Source organism: Ctenopharyngodon idella, chromosome 4 (assembly GCF_019924925.1).
Source record: "Ctenopharyngodon idella isolate HZGC_01 chromosome 4, HZGC01, whole genome shotgun sequence".
Taxonomy (NCBI): domain Eukaryota; kingdom Metazoa; phylum Chordata; class Actinopteri; order Cypriniformes; family Xenocyprididae; genus Ctenopharyngodon; species Ctenopharyngodon idella.
This window is the reverse complement of record NC_067223.1, coordinates 19600023-19614584: the sequence shown is the minus strand read 5'-3', so window position 1 is coordinate 19614584 and position 14562 is coordinate 19600023. Positions and strand designations below refer to the sequence as shown.

The 14562-nt window shown below is 40.2% G+C and overlaps 4 protein-coding genes across 11 annotated transcripts in view; 1 reads left to right on the top strand and 3 right to left on the bottom strand.

Annotated features, from left to right (window-relative positions):
* The window catches only part of LOC127510585 (zinc finger protein 721-like), a 38462-nt gene extending 24596 nt beyond the window's left edge, over positions 1–13866 (bottom strand). For 2 of the 4 annotated variants that reach the window (XM_051890253.1, XM_051890258.1), the window contains exons 1-3: positions 13575–13865; positions 11765–11968; positions 11236–11283 (exon numbers count right to left, since the gene is read on the bottom strand). Coding sequence is in view for 2 of the 4 variants with exons in the window: in XM_051890258.1 (XP_051746218.1) it covers positions 11236–11269 (34 nt within the window). In the remaining 2 variants the exon portion in view is untranslated. Of the gene's footprint in view, positions 1–11235; positions 11284–11764; positions 11969–13574 lie in introns of all 4 variants that reach the window. The other 2 variants (XM_051890255.1, XM_051890259.1) reach the window with 2 other exon arrangements.
* The window catches only part of LOC127510680 (gastrula zinc finger protein XlCGF8.2DB-like), a 220351-nt gene that overhangs the window by 99383 nt on the left and 106406 nt on the right, over positions 1–14562 (bottom strand). The window lies entirely within an intron of this gene.
* LOC127510610 (gastrula zinc finger protein XlCGF57.1-like) overlaps positions 1–14562 on the top strand; it is a 151214-nt gene that overhangs the window by 73609 nt on the left and 63043 nt on the right. The window lies entirely within an intron of this gene.
* Positions 1–14562, bottom strand: part of LOC127510601 (gastrula zinc finger protein XlCGF8.2DB-like) — a 142725-nt gene that overhangs the window by 109396 nt on the left and 18767 nt on the right. The gene's annotated exons all lie outside the window — the stretch shown is intronic.

Below are 14562 nucleotides of genomic sequence, written 5' to 3'. Positions count from 1 at the left end.
GGGGTTTGCGCTGTTTTTGAATCAGAATTTGAAGCAGTCACGTGATTGTGTGTGAACACGAAGCTTCGGACGTCACAGATCCCTGTGGTTATGGCAAAATGAATCAAGCTCCGGTACAGTGCTTCAGTTGTGTCCCAATTCAGGGACTGCGCACTTCAAAGTGCATGAAAGAGGTGGGCCTTTGAAGTGGAGGAAGGTCTAACTGAGGTGCAGGGTTGCCACGTCTGCACAACAAAACCATTCCAAAAGTAGCATAATCACGGCAACAGTGTAAAATTATCCCAATTTCAGACGTGGCAACAATCTGTGTGATCTGCGTAACCCACGCAGATCACACAGTCTCTACTGGTTCTTCTCTTGGTTCCTGCTACGGATTGCTGTCACATGAGATCACACCCGGCCCCCGAGCCGGGTTGGCAGGCCTCGCTCACTCCAAGCCATGCGTAACTTCCTCGACCACAACAGGGTCAATTTAACAGTGCAAGTTGTTTCATTTTCTTCATTCAACGCAGAAGATATTGATTACATCTTCAGCACCATCGGACCAAACCATCAAGGATTTCTCCTGAGCCTGCAGATCCGGATGGTACTCAACAGCTAAGGCATTTGCAAGTATCGTTTGAACACTAAACACCGATTTAGTATTAAGATTATGAACCCCTTTATCAACAAAGGTGATTTTTAGTATTGAAATTGATGGTTCCTCCTGCTTGTTAATCTTGACTCTTTCATAGCTTCATTCCCCTGTTATGTTACGGTTCAAATTCATTTCCATTCTCTCATTACAAGCAAGTAACAGCTTAAAGGTGCCCTAATATGCCCCTTTTTACAAGATGCAATATAAATCTCAGATGTCCCCAAAATGTGTCTGTGAAGTTTCAGCCCCATGGATTTTTATTATACCATGTTTTAACTGCCTATTTTTGGGTGGGAGAATGTTTTTTGCTGATTTGGAGTGTGTAACTCTAAATGCAAATGAGCTTGTGCTCCCCGCTCCCAAGCTTGTGACTCCAATACACTGAGGCATAAATAATACAGGAGATATATAACTCTCAAAATGGATCATTACAAACTGTACAGCATATCAGATCACATAAGAATAGGATATATTTTGTGGATGTTTGTTAACATTAGATTCTGAATGAGTTTGATAGCATGCTGCATGGCTAACGTGGATAAAGCTACACACTGTTGGAGAGACTCAATAAGAATGCAAATGAGTTTATGAATTATACAGACTGCAAGCTTTTTCGGGTTAAAAATGAAAATAACGACATGGCTCTGATCTCCGTGAATACAGTAAGAAACAATGGTAACTTTAGTCACATTTAACAACACATTAGCAACGTGCGAACTAAACACATTCAGAAAGACAATTTGCAAACAACACAAAATATAAAAGAAACTGGATCATGAACAGTTGGTATCGATCCATCTTTGAGAATCAACTTCTGTGCAAATCCTGTGTTTTACTGACCCTCGTGTGGAAAGTAGTCTGGTGTACAATGACTTGCACATACTGGTATATAAATTTATGTGGACACATTCCCTTCATAAATAAAATTACACCACTGCGTCCTTAGTGGCTCAGATGCCAAGAGTTTATGCAGACTTGTATGTTTACTATGGCGGTTAACAGTGATAATGTTTACATAGCTGAGACATATCACAAGTTCAGAGACGGTTGTTCTTGAGTGTTGCTGTCCTGCAGAGTTTTGCTCTGACCCAACTCACCTTCCTAGCTTTAAGCCCGGGACACACTGCACGATTTTAGCAATCCTATAAGATCATTACTTTATCACACTGTGCGACATGGATCTATTAAACTTGGGTACGACAAGCATGTAGACTGTACGATGATGACACCTGTTGACTCGTAGGCTACGATGCAAGTTTCTATAGAAGAATAAAACGTCATTGTGACGAGCAGGGCGGGCGAGAGCTGTGAGGGAGCTCCTCCGTGAGAGACTCGAGACCGGTGCAACGCGCAGCTGATGCTCATAAACACTCGCGTCACCGGTCTCGAGTCTCTCACGGAGGAGCTCTGGAAGCATAAAAGGTGAGCGACTACAGTGAAGGACGAGAGAGGACCAGGCCTGGATTTTATTTTATGTTTTATTATGTTTGTGTGGCCGGCAGTTGTCCGTGAGGAACTGCCGGCATTTTACTTTCGTTTTGTATTTGTTTATTTTGTATTTAAGTTGTGATGAACGTTCGCCGGTTCCCGCCTCCTTCTTCCCGTACATACGAACTGTGTTACATTGGTGCCGAAACCCGGGAGGAAGGAGGGACATGCTGTCGGAGAGCCCTCGCTGCTGAGGGGGATCGCGGTGCTGCGGAGTTCGGGCAGCGCGGAGTGTGAAGACCGCGAGTGGCTGCCCGAGGCGGTGGTGCTGGATCGTTTATCAACAGGTGGGACGGAGAGCTCGCTGTCGTGCTCCTGGGACGAGGTGGGGTGGCTGCCGTCCAAGAGGGAGCGGAGGAGTCGCCGCCGTTCGCCGTGGGCTGGAGCCTGCTGCCGTCCGCCATGAAGGGGAGGAGCAGGGAACGGGGGACTCGCTGCCGGCTGCCCTCAGCCGGAGGAGCCATCGCCAGCCACCAGGGGGCGGAGGAGGATCGAGCCGTCCACCGAGCGTCCAGTACCATCGCATGGCACCGCGAGGAAGAGCCTCTCGGCTGGCTGAGGACCGAGCGGCAGTGTGTCAGGGAACCGGACCAAGAATTTTTTTACTTTTATCTTTTCCTTTTTCCTCTCTTCCCTCTCTCGTCTGTCGCTCCCTGTGCTTCCGTCTCCTTTTCTCTCGTCTCGTCTGTCCTTACCCCCAGGTGCTGCGGCCGCCGAGACTGGCCCCCGGGGGAAGTAGAGCGCAGTCTCGGGAGTACCCCCCGGCCTGCGAGGGGCGATGGGGGTATGTGACGAGCAGGGCAGGCGAGAGCCGTGAGGGAACGGCACGAGGCCGGTGACGCGAGTGTTAATGAGTGTCAGCTACGCGTTGCACCGGTCTCGGGTCTCTCACGGAGGAGCTCCGGAAGCATAAAAGGGGAGCGACGACAGTGAAGGACGAGAGAGGACCAGGCCTGGATTTTATTTTATGTTTTATTATGTTTTATTTACTTTCGTTTTGTATTTGTTTATTTTGTATTAAAGTTGTGTTGAACATTCGCCGGTTCCCGCCTCCTTCTTCCCGTACATACGAACTGCGTTACAGTCATCAGCATGCGTTAGTGGTAAACAAAACACTATGTTGAATCACACTTTGGCAGTTGTAGTTTTTATGTGTGCTGAAAATAAAAAGGAAGCAGCGAAAGAAGAAGAGAAAAGAGCTTGAGGTAAGCAGTTTTAAGTTTTAGCGCCATGTTGCGTTGATTTCATGTCACATTTTTATTGGCTGGTCAGTAGACGTAGGTCGTAGCAGCAAACATATTGTGCGATGATCATGCTGAATTTCTGACACTGTCAGAAAACTATCGCAGGCTATCTTTGGTCGCAAAACCGGGAAAACTGTCATCTTTGAACCTCTCTTATTGTACGACATAGGACCACCGATTAAGAGCCACGATCACAGAAATCGCCACAATTGTTTCACGATGGCAATCTTTTGTCTGGGACAGCCAAAAATCGTGCAGTGTATCCCGGGCTTCAGTAATCCTGAAGACATTCAAGTGTGTTTGATCAGGGTTGTAGCTAAACTGTGCAGGACCAGTGTTACTGGTACACTATTATCGCTTGTGAAAACAAAATGGTGGTCCCGTGGGTGGAAACATACAAATTCAGGGAGCGGTAATATTAAGATCCCCTTCCCCCTCATTTTTTCACATGCTTGCAGAGAAAGGCTTACCAAAACAAAGTTACTGGGTTGTCCTTTTTCACATTTTCTAGTTTGGTAGATGGATCGGGGACACAATTATAGCACTTAAACATGGAAAAAGTCAGATTTTCATGATATGTCCCCTTTAAATCCACAATCACTTTCAATGCAAACATTAAACATTCCTGAATGTTACAGTTCCTGAATGTATGACTGAGTAATTCACAGAAGAACTCATACAGGTTTGACACTAAGTGGTTTCTTTGTGTGATCAGCATTGATATAGCCAAATACTTTATTTTATCTTACATTAGGTAGATGCAGGGCATGGCATTGACTGGGAAGGCCCAAGTTGTCACCATCATGAAGGAGTTACAGTCCCTGAAGTTCAGCTTCAAAGGTAATTGTCTGATCTCGAACTGCAGAGACTGCCAGATCCACATGGTTTTTTCTCCAGTGTGATAAATGTGTACAATGAAACAGTTGCCATACTATCTGATATAATAGATGTTTAAATGCCAGAAAACTGCAGCAAGTTAACAACTCAGTCTTTAAATTAAATAAAAAGAATAGGAAGACTTAAAACAAATGTATTTATTTAATTTTTAGGGGCGAAATCGGCAGAATTTCAAATGAACTACTAAATTACTTTAAACATTAGCCATCAACTTTGGCTTTGAGGTAACTCCTACTGTAAACTGTAACCATAAACTTCGGCTTTGAAGTAATTTTTACTGTGAACTGTAGTCATGAACTTCATCTTTAAGGTAATTCAAACCATGGAGCTCGGCTATCATAACTATTGGCTCAAGGTGATATGCAATCTGTAAAGTTTAGCCATAATAATAACAACCTGGGCTTATATCAAAACTGCATCAGCATCAGTATTCAAATCTGACCAAAACCAGAATAACAGGAAGTAATGCTTGCCATTAGAAACTCCTCATATGTCCAGATGTACTTGTTACTGTTTACATCAAATTCATGCTTTAATAGTAGACTAATCATTGCAGGTTTCATTAGTCCAGTCTGTGACTTGCAACATAAACATTGCTTCCGCCACAGAGGGAAAAAAAGGTTTTGGTCCAACTTAATATGAGGTGTTTTTAACTACTATGTACTTACATTTAAATCAATCATTTGATACAATGCACATATTGTGTACATGTTTTTTCATTGTACTTATTTTTAAAAATACCTGTATGTAATTACATCTGTAATTAATTTTTTGTAGTTACATTTATAATTACACTGTTGACCCATCCCTTACACCTTAACCCACCCTTAGACCTACGCACACCACCAAACCTGTCCTTAACTTTACCCATATTCCACCTTAATAGCAGCAAAAGTGTTTTACAATACAATATGAACACAATAAGTACATTGTACTTATTTTTTGATGAGGTAGGATTACTTTTGACAGCCATTATGCATTAAAAAGACTAGAACTTATTTGAACCTGCCACTGAAAGAGGATGAGGAGATAGAAGAGAGGGTGAGATGCAGCAAGTCCACTCAAATTCTCTATGTAAAAGTAACAAATGTGAAAACTATTACAGAGCAAATATTTGGGTAAAAAGTATATTGTTACAAAGAATATCCGGCTACCTTGCCCTCAATAATATACACCTATGAAGTTGCCTGTACTATATATTACAGAGTTTAGTTTTAAAGGGCTTTTTCAAATACTTTATACATTGACATTACAATAATGAAAATCTATTACTATTGATTGTTTTGGGTCTCATTAATTTGGGATTAGAATGAAAAAAATTAGAAAGATGTGTTTTAATTGCACGTAATCTTCTTACATAACCTATACCTTTTGAAGTGGTTGTCATTAATTTACAAATGGTTCAATTGAACATACTACTAATATTTTACATTCATAATTATTCCCCATCTCCAGTTCACTCAATCCATGTCCGCACTCTTCACTCACCTCCATATTTTTTGTGGGAAAAAGTATCCCATGCAGGGTCCTTAGATTTCAGCAAATATAGTGTGTAATCCGGCAATTCCATGCATAAAGAAAATTCACATACTATTCACAGTATACACATTGCATACTGCAATATAGTAGGAGTTTTATGGTAGTATGCCATTCTGAACACAATGTCACTACTCATCTCAGTGTACTTTAGTTGTATTTAGCAGATTCTGGCAAAAATCTGAGTATCTCATGCATATTTTTGCATACTATGCAAAGTATTCATACTAGATCCTGCAGAAATAGTATGAGTAGTATGATGGTATGCGATTTCGAACACAGCTATAGTCTTACTAAGCATACTAGAAACTTCCAAGCAGGTGTGTTGAGGCAAATTGCAGGACAGTGGCCCTCTAGGACCAAGTTTGGACACCCCTGGTTTATTGTTTATTGAAGTCACTTTTCCTTCTTTGTTTGTGTGGGGTTTTTGAATAAAAATGATAAAAACGAAAACAATTCAGATCTCTTTATTTATGCTACCTCATCGACCCTAGACCGGGGTCGTAACAAACCCAACACTTCCATATCCAATTATCTTAAATAGTATATTAACATTTCTAAGCATCAGCTTAAAAAAACAAAACAATAGATTACATTTACATTAAATGATTTTTTAGCAGATGCTTTTACCCAAAGCGACTTACAAATGAGGAGAACAACGGAAGCAATCAAACCAACAATATAGAGCAGCAATATTCAAGTGCTGTAACCAGTCCCACTTAGTCTAGCACAGTACACTTAGCAACTTTTTTTTTATATAATCTATTAATCTTTTTTTTAATAATAGATTTATAGAATAGTAAGTATTAGTATTAATGCGTCAAGTGTTGATGAAAAATGTACCTCATCTTCATTATACAAATCATTGTTACTGATTTATCATGCAGCTCAAAGTATTACGGTTAGAATCTCTCTACAATCTATTCTGATTCATTAACACAGTTTCACTGATGATCCAACAAAAGCATAAAACCCAGGATAGAGAGGCCGAGTGAATGTGGTCTGGACTGTGTGGATGAGGCTCATTGTGTCTCCAGAGACGCTGTAGAAGGACAGAGTTCCTGCACTGCGATCCACATACACTCCTATTCTACGGCTGGGCGCTACAGGGAGTTCAGTCCGCATGTTATTATGAATGAATAAGTATCTGGAGGGAGAGCAGAACAAACTCCAGGACTCAACATTACATCCAAACAAAAACATATTACCACATTTCTTCCAGTTGATGCTCTTATATGACACTGATATATCCACACCAAACACCCCACTCCACTCAATCTCCCAGTAACAGCGTCCACGCACTTTTTCTCTACACAACACTTGCTGATTATATCCATCAAATCTGTCTGGATGATCAGGATATGGCTGCTCTGTGAGAGTACCAGTAATCACTCTGTTCCTCTCAGACAGACGGAGGTGTTTATTCACTGTGTTCAGATCCAGGGTGAGCTGATGGGAATCTGATGGAGATAAAACACATCAGGATCAGGAATTATGAATCTGATCTTTTAATGTAGCTGTACTCATGATTTCTGTTTAGTGTATCAGCAGTGTCTCAGTACAGCTTACTAGATACCCAGTGCAAATAATCATGTACATGATTAACTATAAAACTTTTCTTTCATCTTCTACAAGAACATGAACATACTCAGTGAGTTTCCTTTCAATATTAGTTCACTTAACATTGCTTCAGCAGCCTGAAACTATGGGGAAACAGCTTTCTCCACAAATACTGAAGCCCTACTGAATCAGTTCAGAAGACCTCAGAATCTTTATCCAATATCCATCAAGTTTCAGAGCTATGCTGCCAGAGGTCCGTTCTCTCTTCACTCAAGTAGAGTCCTTTGGTTAGATTTCTTTTTGTAGTGCCATGCTCCTCAGCTGATGCTGAACGGAGTTTCAGTGCCTTAAGAAGGCTTAAGACATGGCTCCGGTCCACCATGAATCAACATCGTCTGAACAGTGTGGCCGTCTGCCACATCCACCAAGACAAACTTGATCGAATTGACATGAGAGATTTGCCAGCTCTTTATCTCTGCAAATGATAGAAGGAATGTCTTTGCGGCCTTCATTGTTTTTACTTAGCCTGTTGAACCTGATCTAAACCAGGCTGGATTTATATGGATATGTCAACTCTAAACCTACTCTCAAGAGTTGTTGAAGACAATTTAAATTTTAAAGGAATCAACAGTGTAAGCCTTTCAACCATTGACCGTGTCCTCCAAGTATACAGAGTACCCTTTAAGCGCAACTCCGAAAGGGTCAAAGATCTGCGACATCAGTATGTGTAAGTAATTGTACACATTTATGGTGCTAATGCTTACAGTACAATTCTGTGTTACTAGCCTACAGTTACTGTAAAGTGCACTATGTTGTAGTGTATGTAAGTCAGGAGTGCATACAAAGGCACTATTGCAGAAGTCTGTCTTTCAGAATCACACTACAGTAAATGACAAATTTTTATTTACAGAGTGATGGAATTGGACTCCATGGAAAGGTCTCCATGAATACATTTTTGAAGATGAAGCAGGATTCAATCTTACAAAGAAAAGAAGGAGAGGCAGAAATGTAATTGGCCAACATCCAATCAGTGTTGCCAAGTCTGCGGTTTTCCCGTGGAATTGGGCTACTTTTACACTGTGTCCGCGGGTTGAATCGACCCCAAATAATGTGATATTTAGTCCCTGTAATTTTACCCCCCGGAATGTGATTTTTACCTTGGGACCTTCTGATTTTATTTTATTTATTTATTTTAAAGAGTAACATGGTTTCAGTATTTTCACCATATTTGTGATTTACAAATCCGATTCCAAAAAAGTTGGGACACTGTACAAATTGTGAATAAAAAAGGAATGCAATAATTTACAAATCTCATAAACTTATATTTTATTCACAATAGAATATAGATAACATATCAAATGTTGAAAGTGAGACATTTTGAAATGTCATGCCAAATATTGGCTCATTTTGGATTTCATGAGAGCTACACATTCCAAAAAAGGAAAAGTTAAAAAAAAAAGTTAAGCCGGAAAAGTTAAATGTACATATAAGGAACAGCTGGAGGACCAATTTGCAACTTATTAGGTCAATTGGCAACATGATTGGGTATAAAAAGAGCCTCTCAGAGTGGCAGTGTCTCTCAGAAGTCAAGATGGGCAGAGGATCACCAATTCCCCCAATGCTGCGGCGAAAAATAGTGGAGCAATATCAGAAAGGAGTTTCTCAGAGAAAAATTGCAAGAGTTTGAAGTTATCATCATCTACAGTGCATAATATCATCCAAAGATTCAGAAAATCTGGAACAATCTCTGTGCGTAAGGGTCAAGGCCGGAAAACCATACTGGATGCCCGTGATCTTCAGGCCCTTAGACGGCACTGCATCACATACAGGAATGCTACTGTAATGGAAATCACAACATGGGCTCAGGAATACTTCCAGAAAACATTGTCGGTGAACACAATCCACCGTGCCATTCGCTGTTGCCGGCTAAAACTCTATAGGTCAAAAAAGAAGCCATATCTAAACATGATCCAGAAGCGCAGGCGTTTTCTCTGGGCCAAGGCTAATTTAAAATGGACTGCGGCAAAGTGGAAAACTGTTCTGTGGTCAGTTCTTTTTGGAAAACTGGGACGCCATGTCATCCGAACTAAAGAGGACAAGGACAACCCAAGTTGTTATCAGCGCTCAGTTCAGAAGCCTGCATCTCTGATGGTATGGGGTTGCATGAGTGCGTGTGGCATGGGCAGCTTACACATCTGGAAAGGCACCATCAATGCTGAAAGGTATATCCAAGTTCTAGAACAACATATGCTCCCATCCAGACGTCGTCTCTTTCAGGGAAGACCTTGCATTTTCCAACATGACAATGCCAGACCACATACTGCATCAATTACAACATCATGGCTGCGTAGAAGAAGGATCCGGGTACTGAAATGGCCAGCCTGCAGTCCAGATCTTTCACTCATAGAAAACATTTGGCGCATCATAAAGAGGAAGATGCGACAAAGAAGACCTAAGACAGTTGAGCAACTAGAAGCCTGTATTAGACAAGAATGGGACAACATTCCTATTCCTAAACTTGAGCAACTTGTCTCCTCAGTCCCCAGACGTTTGCCGACTGTTATAAAAAGAAGAGGGGATGCCACACAGTGGTAAACATGGCCTTGTCCCAACTTTTTTGAGATGTGTTGATGCCATGAAATTTAAAATCAACTTTTTTTTTTCCCCTTAAAATGATACATTTTCTCAGTTTAAACATTTGATATGTCATCTATGTTGTATTCTGAATAAAATATTGAAATTTGAAACTTCCACATCATTGCATTCCTTTTTTATTCACAATTTGTACAGTGTCCCAACTTTTTTGGAATCGGGTTTGTACTTTTGTTTTGGTAACACTTTATTTTAGGGTCTTTTAACTAGTTGCTTATTAGCATGCATATTACTAGAATATTGGCTGGTTATTAGTACTTATTAAGCACATATTAATGTCTTACTCTATACATGACCTTATTCTACATCCCTAATCCTACCCAATACCTAACAACTATCTTACTAACTATTAATAAGAAGTAAATTAGTAAAAAAAAAAAAAAAGAAGTAGTAATGAGTTTATTGAAGGAAAAGTCATAGTTAATAGTGAATATGTGTTCCCTATACTAAAGTGTTACCTTTATATTTATTTTATACAATAAACATTTTTCTTTGTAACTACATGCCCTAAATGCTGTTCTCCACTTTTTGATGTAGTGCCTAATGCTCTGTAGTGTTATATATTGACTACCTGTGTGTATGATCTGAAAGTATTATTTGATTTTGAGTACATATTAAATGGTTTTGAGGCATTTGTTTGATTTTGACAGAAGAGTCAGAGGTTCTGTGAATGTAGTTTGAAGATGTTTTGAGAAATTTGTTTTAGTAATTCAGAAAAACTCCAATAAGGTTGCAGGGCTTTATTCTGTGCTCTCATGAAAGCGCTAGTAATGCCACTGCTTTTTATGCAGTCAAATAACGCTACTTGCTTCTGACCACTATGATTGTTGCTGTCAGTGTTCTTCTGACAGCTGTTACTGCCATACTGGTTCCTATTATATCACCTGTGTAGGTTATCTTCTGTCAACAGCTCTGCTCTGCTCTTGTGATTGGCTAGCTCTACAATAAGTTACATAAGTTGTATGTAACTTATGTAACTTGGCATAAGTTACAATGGCTTGAACCATGCTATGCTGACTCACTTTCAGTTCAAAGTTTCTGAGGTCAATGCTGTGGCCTTTTTGTAAACACAACCCACCATCATTTGGCTTGTTTAAACACCACTGGCCAGTGTGTTACACTGGCATGATTTAGTAGGGCTTCAGGATATTCAGAGAAAGGTGTTTCCCCCATGATTTCAGCTACTGACACAATGTCTTGTGCGTTTTTGTGTTGACTTACATTGTAGGAAGTCCTTTCTGGTCCTGGGATCCATGTTGCTGAATATGACTGTGAAAATCAACAGACATGAACAGTTTAAGTTATATCACAAAAAAATGAAGTTACACATTATTTCGATAGTCCACTTTCTACTAACTAAACGTAACTGCTACAGCAAAGCAACTACATGTGAACTAACTCAGAGTATTAGTAGACTGTTAGGTTAGGAGTGTTAGTAGAAAAAGTTGACATGTACTTGCAAAGTTACTTAGTAGAATGTCTGCTGAGGAGCATCAAAATAAAGTGTTATCAGATATTAAGCAGACAGTCTACTAATACACTAAAGACTAGTAATTTACATGTAGTTGCAAACTTAAAGTCAGTAGAATGTCTGAAATGTACTATCGAAATAAAGTGTTACCAAAAATGCAAGTGCCTTCACTTTCAAAAGAAGTCTGAATGATGATTAAACTGGAGGATTTCTGTTTCTGTCTCCTGTCATAGCAGGACCTTGCTCAAGTCCACTATCCTATTGTTCTAGATCTGCTACCTGCAGGAAATGAATGTGGTCCTGTGTGAGACAGCTGCTCGAGCTCAGCGTCTTTTCTCCTCAGATCATTGATCTCCTGCTCCAGTCACCTTCAGCTCGACTCACTGCAGCCTTTTCTTGATCTCTGATCCGCTATGTGACCTCAGAGTGGCTGAACTCAGTAAAGATCCTCTCACTGTCCTCCACTGCTGTCTTTGCAGAGCGCTGTTAGGACACACATCACAAACAGCTCTTACTTGTGGTATCTCACACAGCCTATGAGCCACTAAACCATCTGAGTCCAGGAAAAGTGGGGTGAGGTAGTTTAAAGGTAACTTATTTGGACTGTTAACCAATGGCTGTAGGTTCAAACTCCGTCAGGGATGAATGATCAGTTACCACCGTTGTATATTAATTAACATGAAGCATAAGACCTGATCTATCTATGCCACAAGCGTAAGTATCATAAACTTCAAAATTTCAAGCTAAAGCCATTTTAAAGGTGCAATATGTAATATTTTCTTTCCGCTAGAGGTCGCTAGAGCCTATTCAAAACAAAAGCGTAGCTTGATGACGCCAAGTTTGAGCGCGGAACCTTGGAACATGTGGTCTTCACCTCAACGGCTGGTGGAAAAGAATTGGGGTAGGACTCGGTAAGAAATTATGTTCAGGGATGCGATTATTAACGTTACTGTAGTATGAAGCAGAGCAGGACCGAGTGTTGTGGGAGCTGAACGAGGCCGCTGGAGCGATTGCGCAACACACGCCGCGAGCAGCGGAACTTTTATTATGCCACAGTCGCCGGCGCTGCTTCCGCTTTTCCGGTCATGAGTATGAGGTAACGCAGCTCTGTTATCATATTAGATACATTTGAGTGTGTTGAAAATGTTATAACGTTACTCTGTGCGTTCGCTCAGCAGCTGCTGCGAGACACTTGTTTGAGACACACTGCAGTAAGCTAGATCGATTTTAGAATATCATATTAAATGCTGGATGGCTTGTGTTGATAAATGGCACGCAATTAATTTTAAAACGTATTGTATGATGGAGAAAATGCTGTATTACTGTTACTAAAAATAAAGCTGCATCTGATTATGCTATGTTAGATACTTCACAAAATAGTGTTTTTCTCTGAGGTAAAGCATGGTACTCGCAAAAAAAATCAAGAAAATTAGATTTTAATACGACTAAACGTGTTGTGCTATATAACAATAATTAGTTTTCTGTCTATAAATATATCAAAACAGTTGTTCCCTTGCCTATTAAAACATGTAAATATTAAAGCATCTGTGGCGTTTCCATGGTTTCTACAAAATAAAACCGGAAACTGAGGGTAACGCGGGTATGACACAATTGACAGGCTACTCCTCACACGTCCCGGAGCCTTGGTTAAAATTGCAATTTTCTCACGATTTACAAATAGTTGCAAACATTTGGGATATTGTAAGAACTCAAGTGAACAAAATATATAACACTGGCCTAGTGGTTTTTGGATATTTTACTGCAAAATTCTTACATATTGCACCTTTAAGTATAATTTAACCAGATATTCACTGACAAAATTATAATACATCCAGTTTTTATGACCTCATATTAACAACAACATGATTCATTTGTACAATGAATAATTCATATAACCTCACTGTTTTAAAAAAAATTTTAGTTGTAATGTTATGACAATATTTACATTGATGGGGCCCATTTTCATTACATTACCTAGAGCCCCACAAACACTGCTTGCAGTGTGAATGTTACCTGTTAAAATGTATACAAAAACATATGAAATGAGCCTGTTAGCATTATTTCTCAGTGCCTAGTTTTGAGTCCATACCTGTTTCTCTGTCCTCTGTATTGCAGCTGATTCAGTATTGTGGTTACATGTTTATCCATCATCCAGAGAGAGTCACAACAGCTCACCTACACTTAAGTTTCTATTTCTCTGAACTCAAGAGATTTCTGTTTCCTACATAGCTAGACTTAAGTTTCTCTTTCTCTGAATTCAGGAGATTCGTTTCCTGGTTCTGTGTTTAAGTGACGTGTGCAAAATGGGTGTGTCTGCAAGTCACATATAATAAAACAGTGGTTTCCAACCTTTTGTCCATGAAGCCCCCCCCCTCCATACATATAAGAAACCCTGAGGAAACAGTCCCCCCCCCGCACCGCTTTCTCCTTCTTTCCAAAGTGCTATGCATCCATGAACTGCGCTCTTTTAGAAGGAGTCGCTTCCATTATGAGCGCGCGTCTACATTTGAAATAACTGACTTATGCGTGGAAAAGTCGCGATATGTGAACGGCCCCTAAAAGAAAATGTAATCGAAACTTTTGTGAAGTAAGTCAGTTCCTTCAGAAATGCATTCATATAAGCCCCCACCCCAATTTAATGAGTAGAATTGTCTTTCAATATTCTGAGCCTATTTTGTTGGTAATTTTCCACCAGACAACAGGAGGATGTGAAATGAATAAGACCATTATTAAGGGAGTCACGTGAAGGCTTCTTGCCTCCGGGGAGTATTGACTGGTTTGATACAATGATTCATTTGGCCAATGGGAAAAGGATTGACCATCAATTGGCAGAAGGCCCATGAGAGATTAAGTCAAAAGATGTACAGTAGTTGGCAGTCGGTCACCCTTACTAAGAAAATTATCTCTTACATAAGCAACACCTGCAGTTTAATTGGTGAAGTGACTGTGGTGGAAATGTTGGGGAGTACTTGGGAGACTCCAAGAAGAGAAAGGGAGGAGAACACCTGTAAATGAGATCATGGAAAATAACTGTAGGGGTGGATCTTACACTGTTTTAACAGATAAGAAAAACGTAT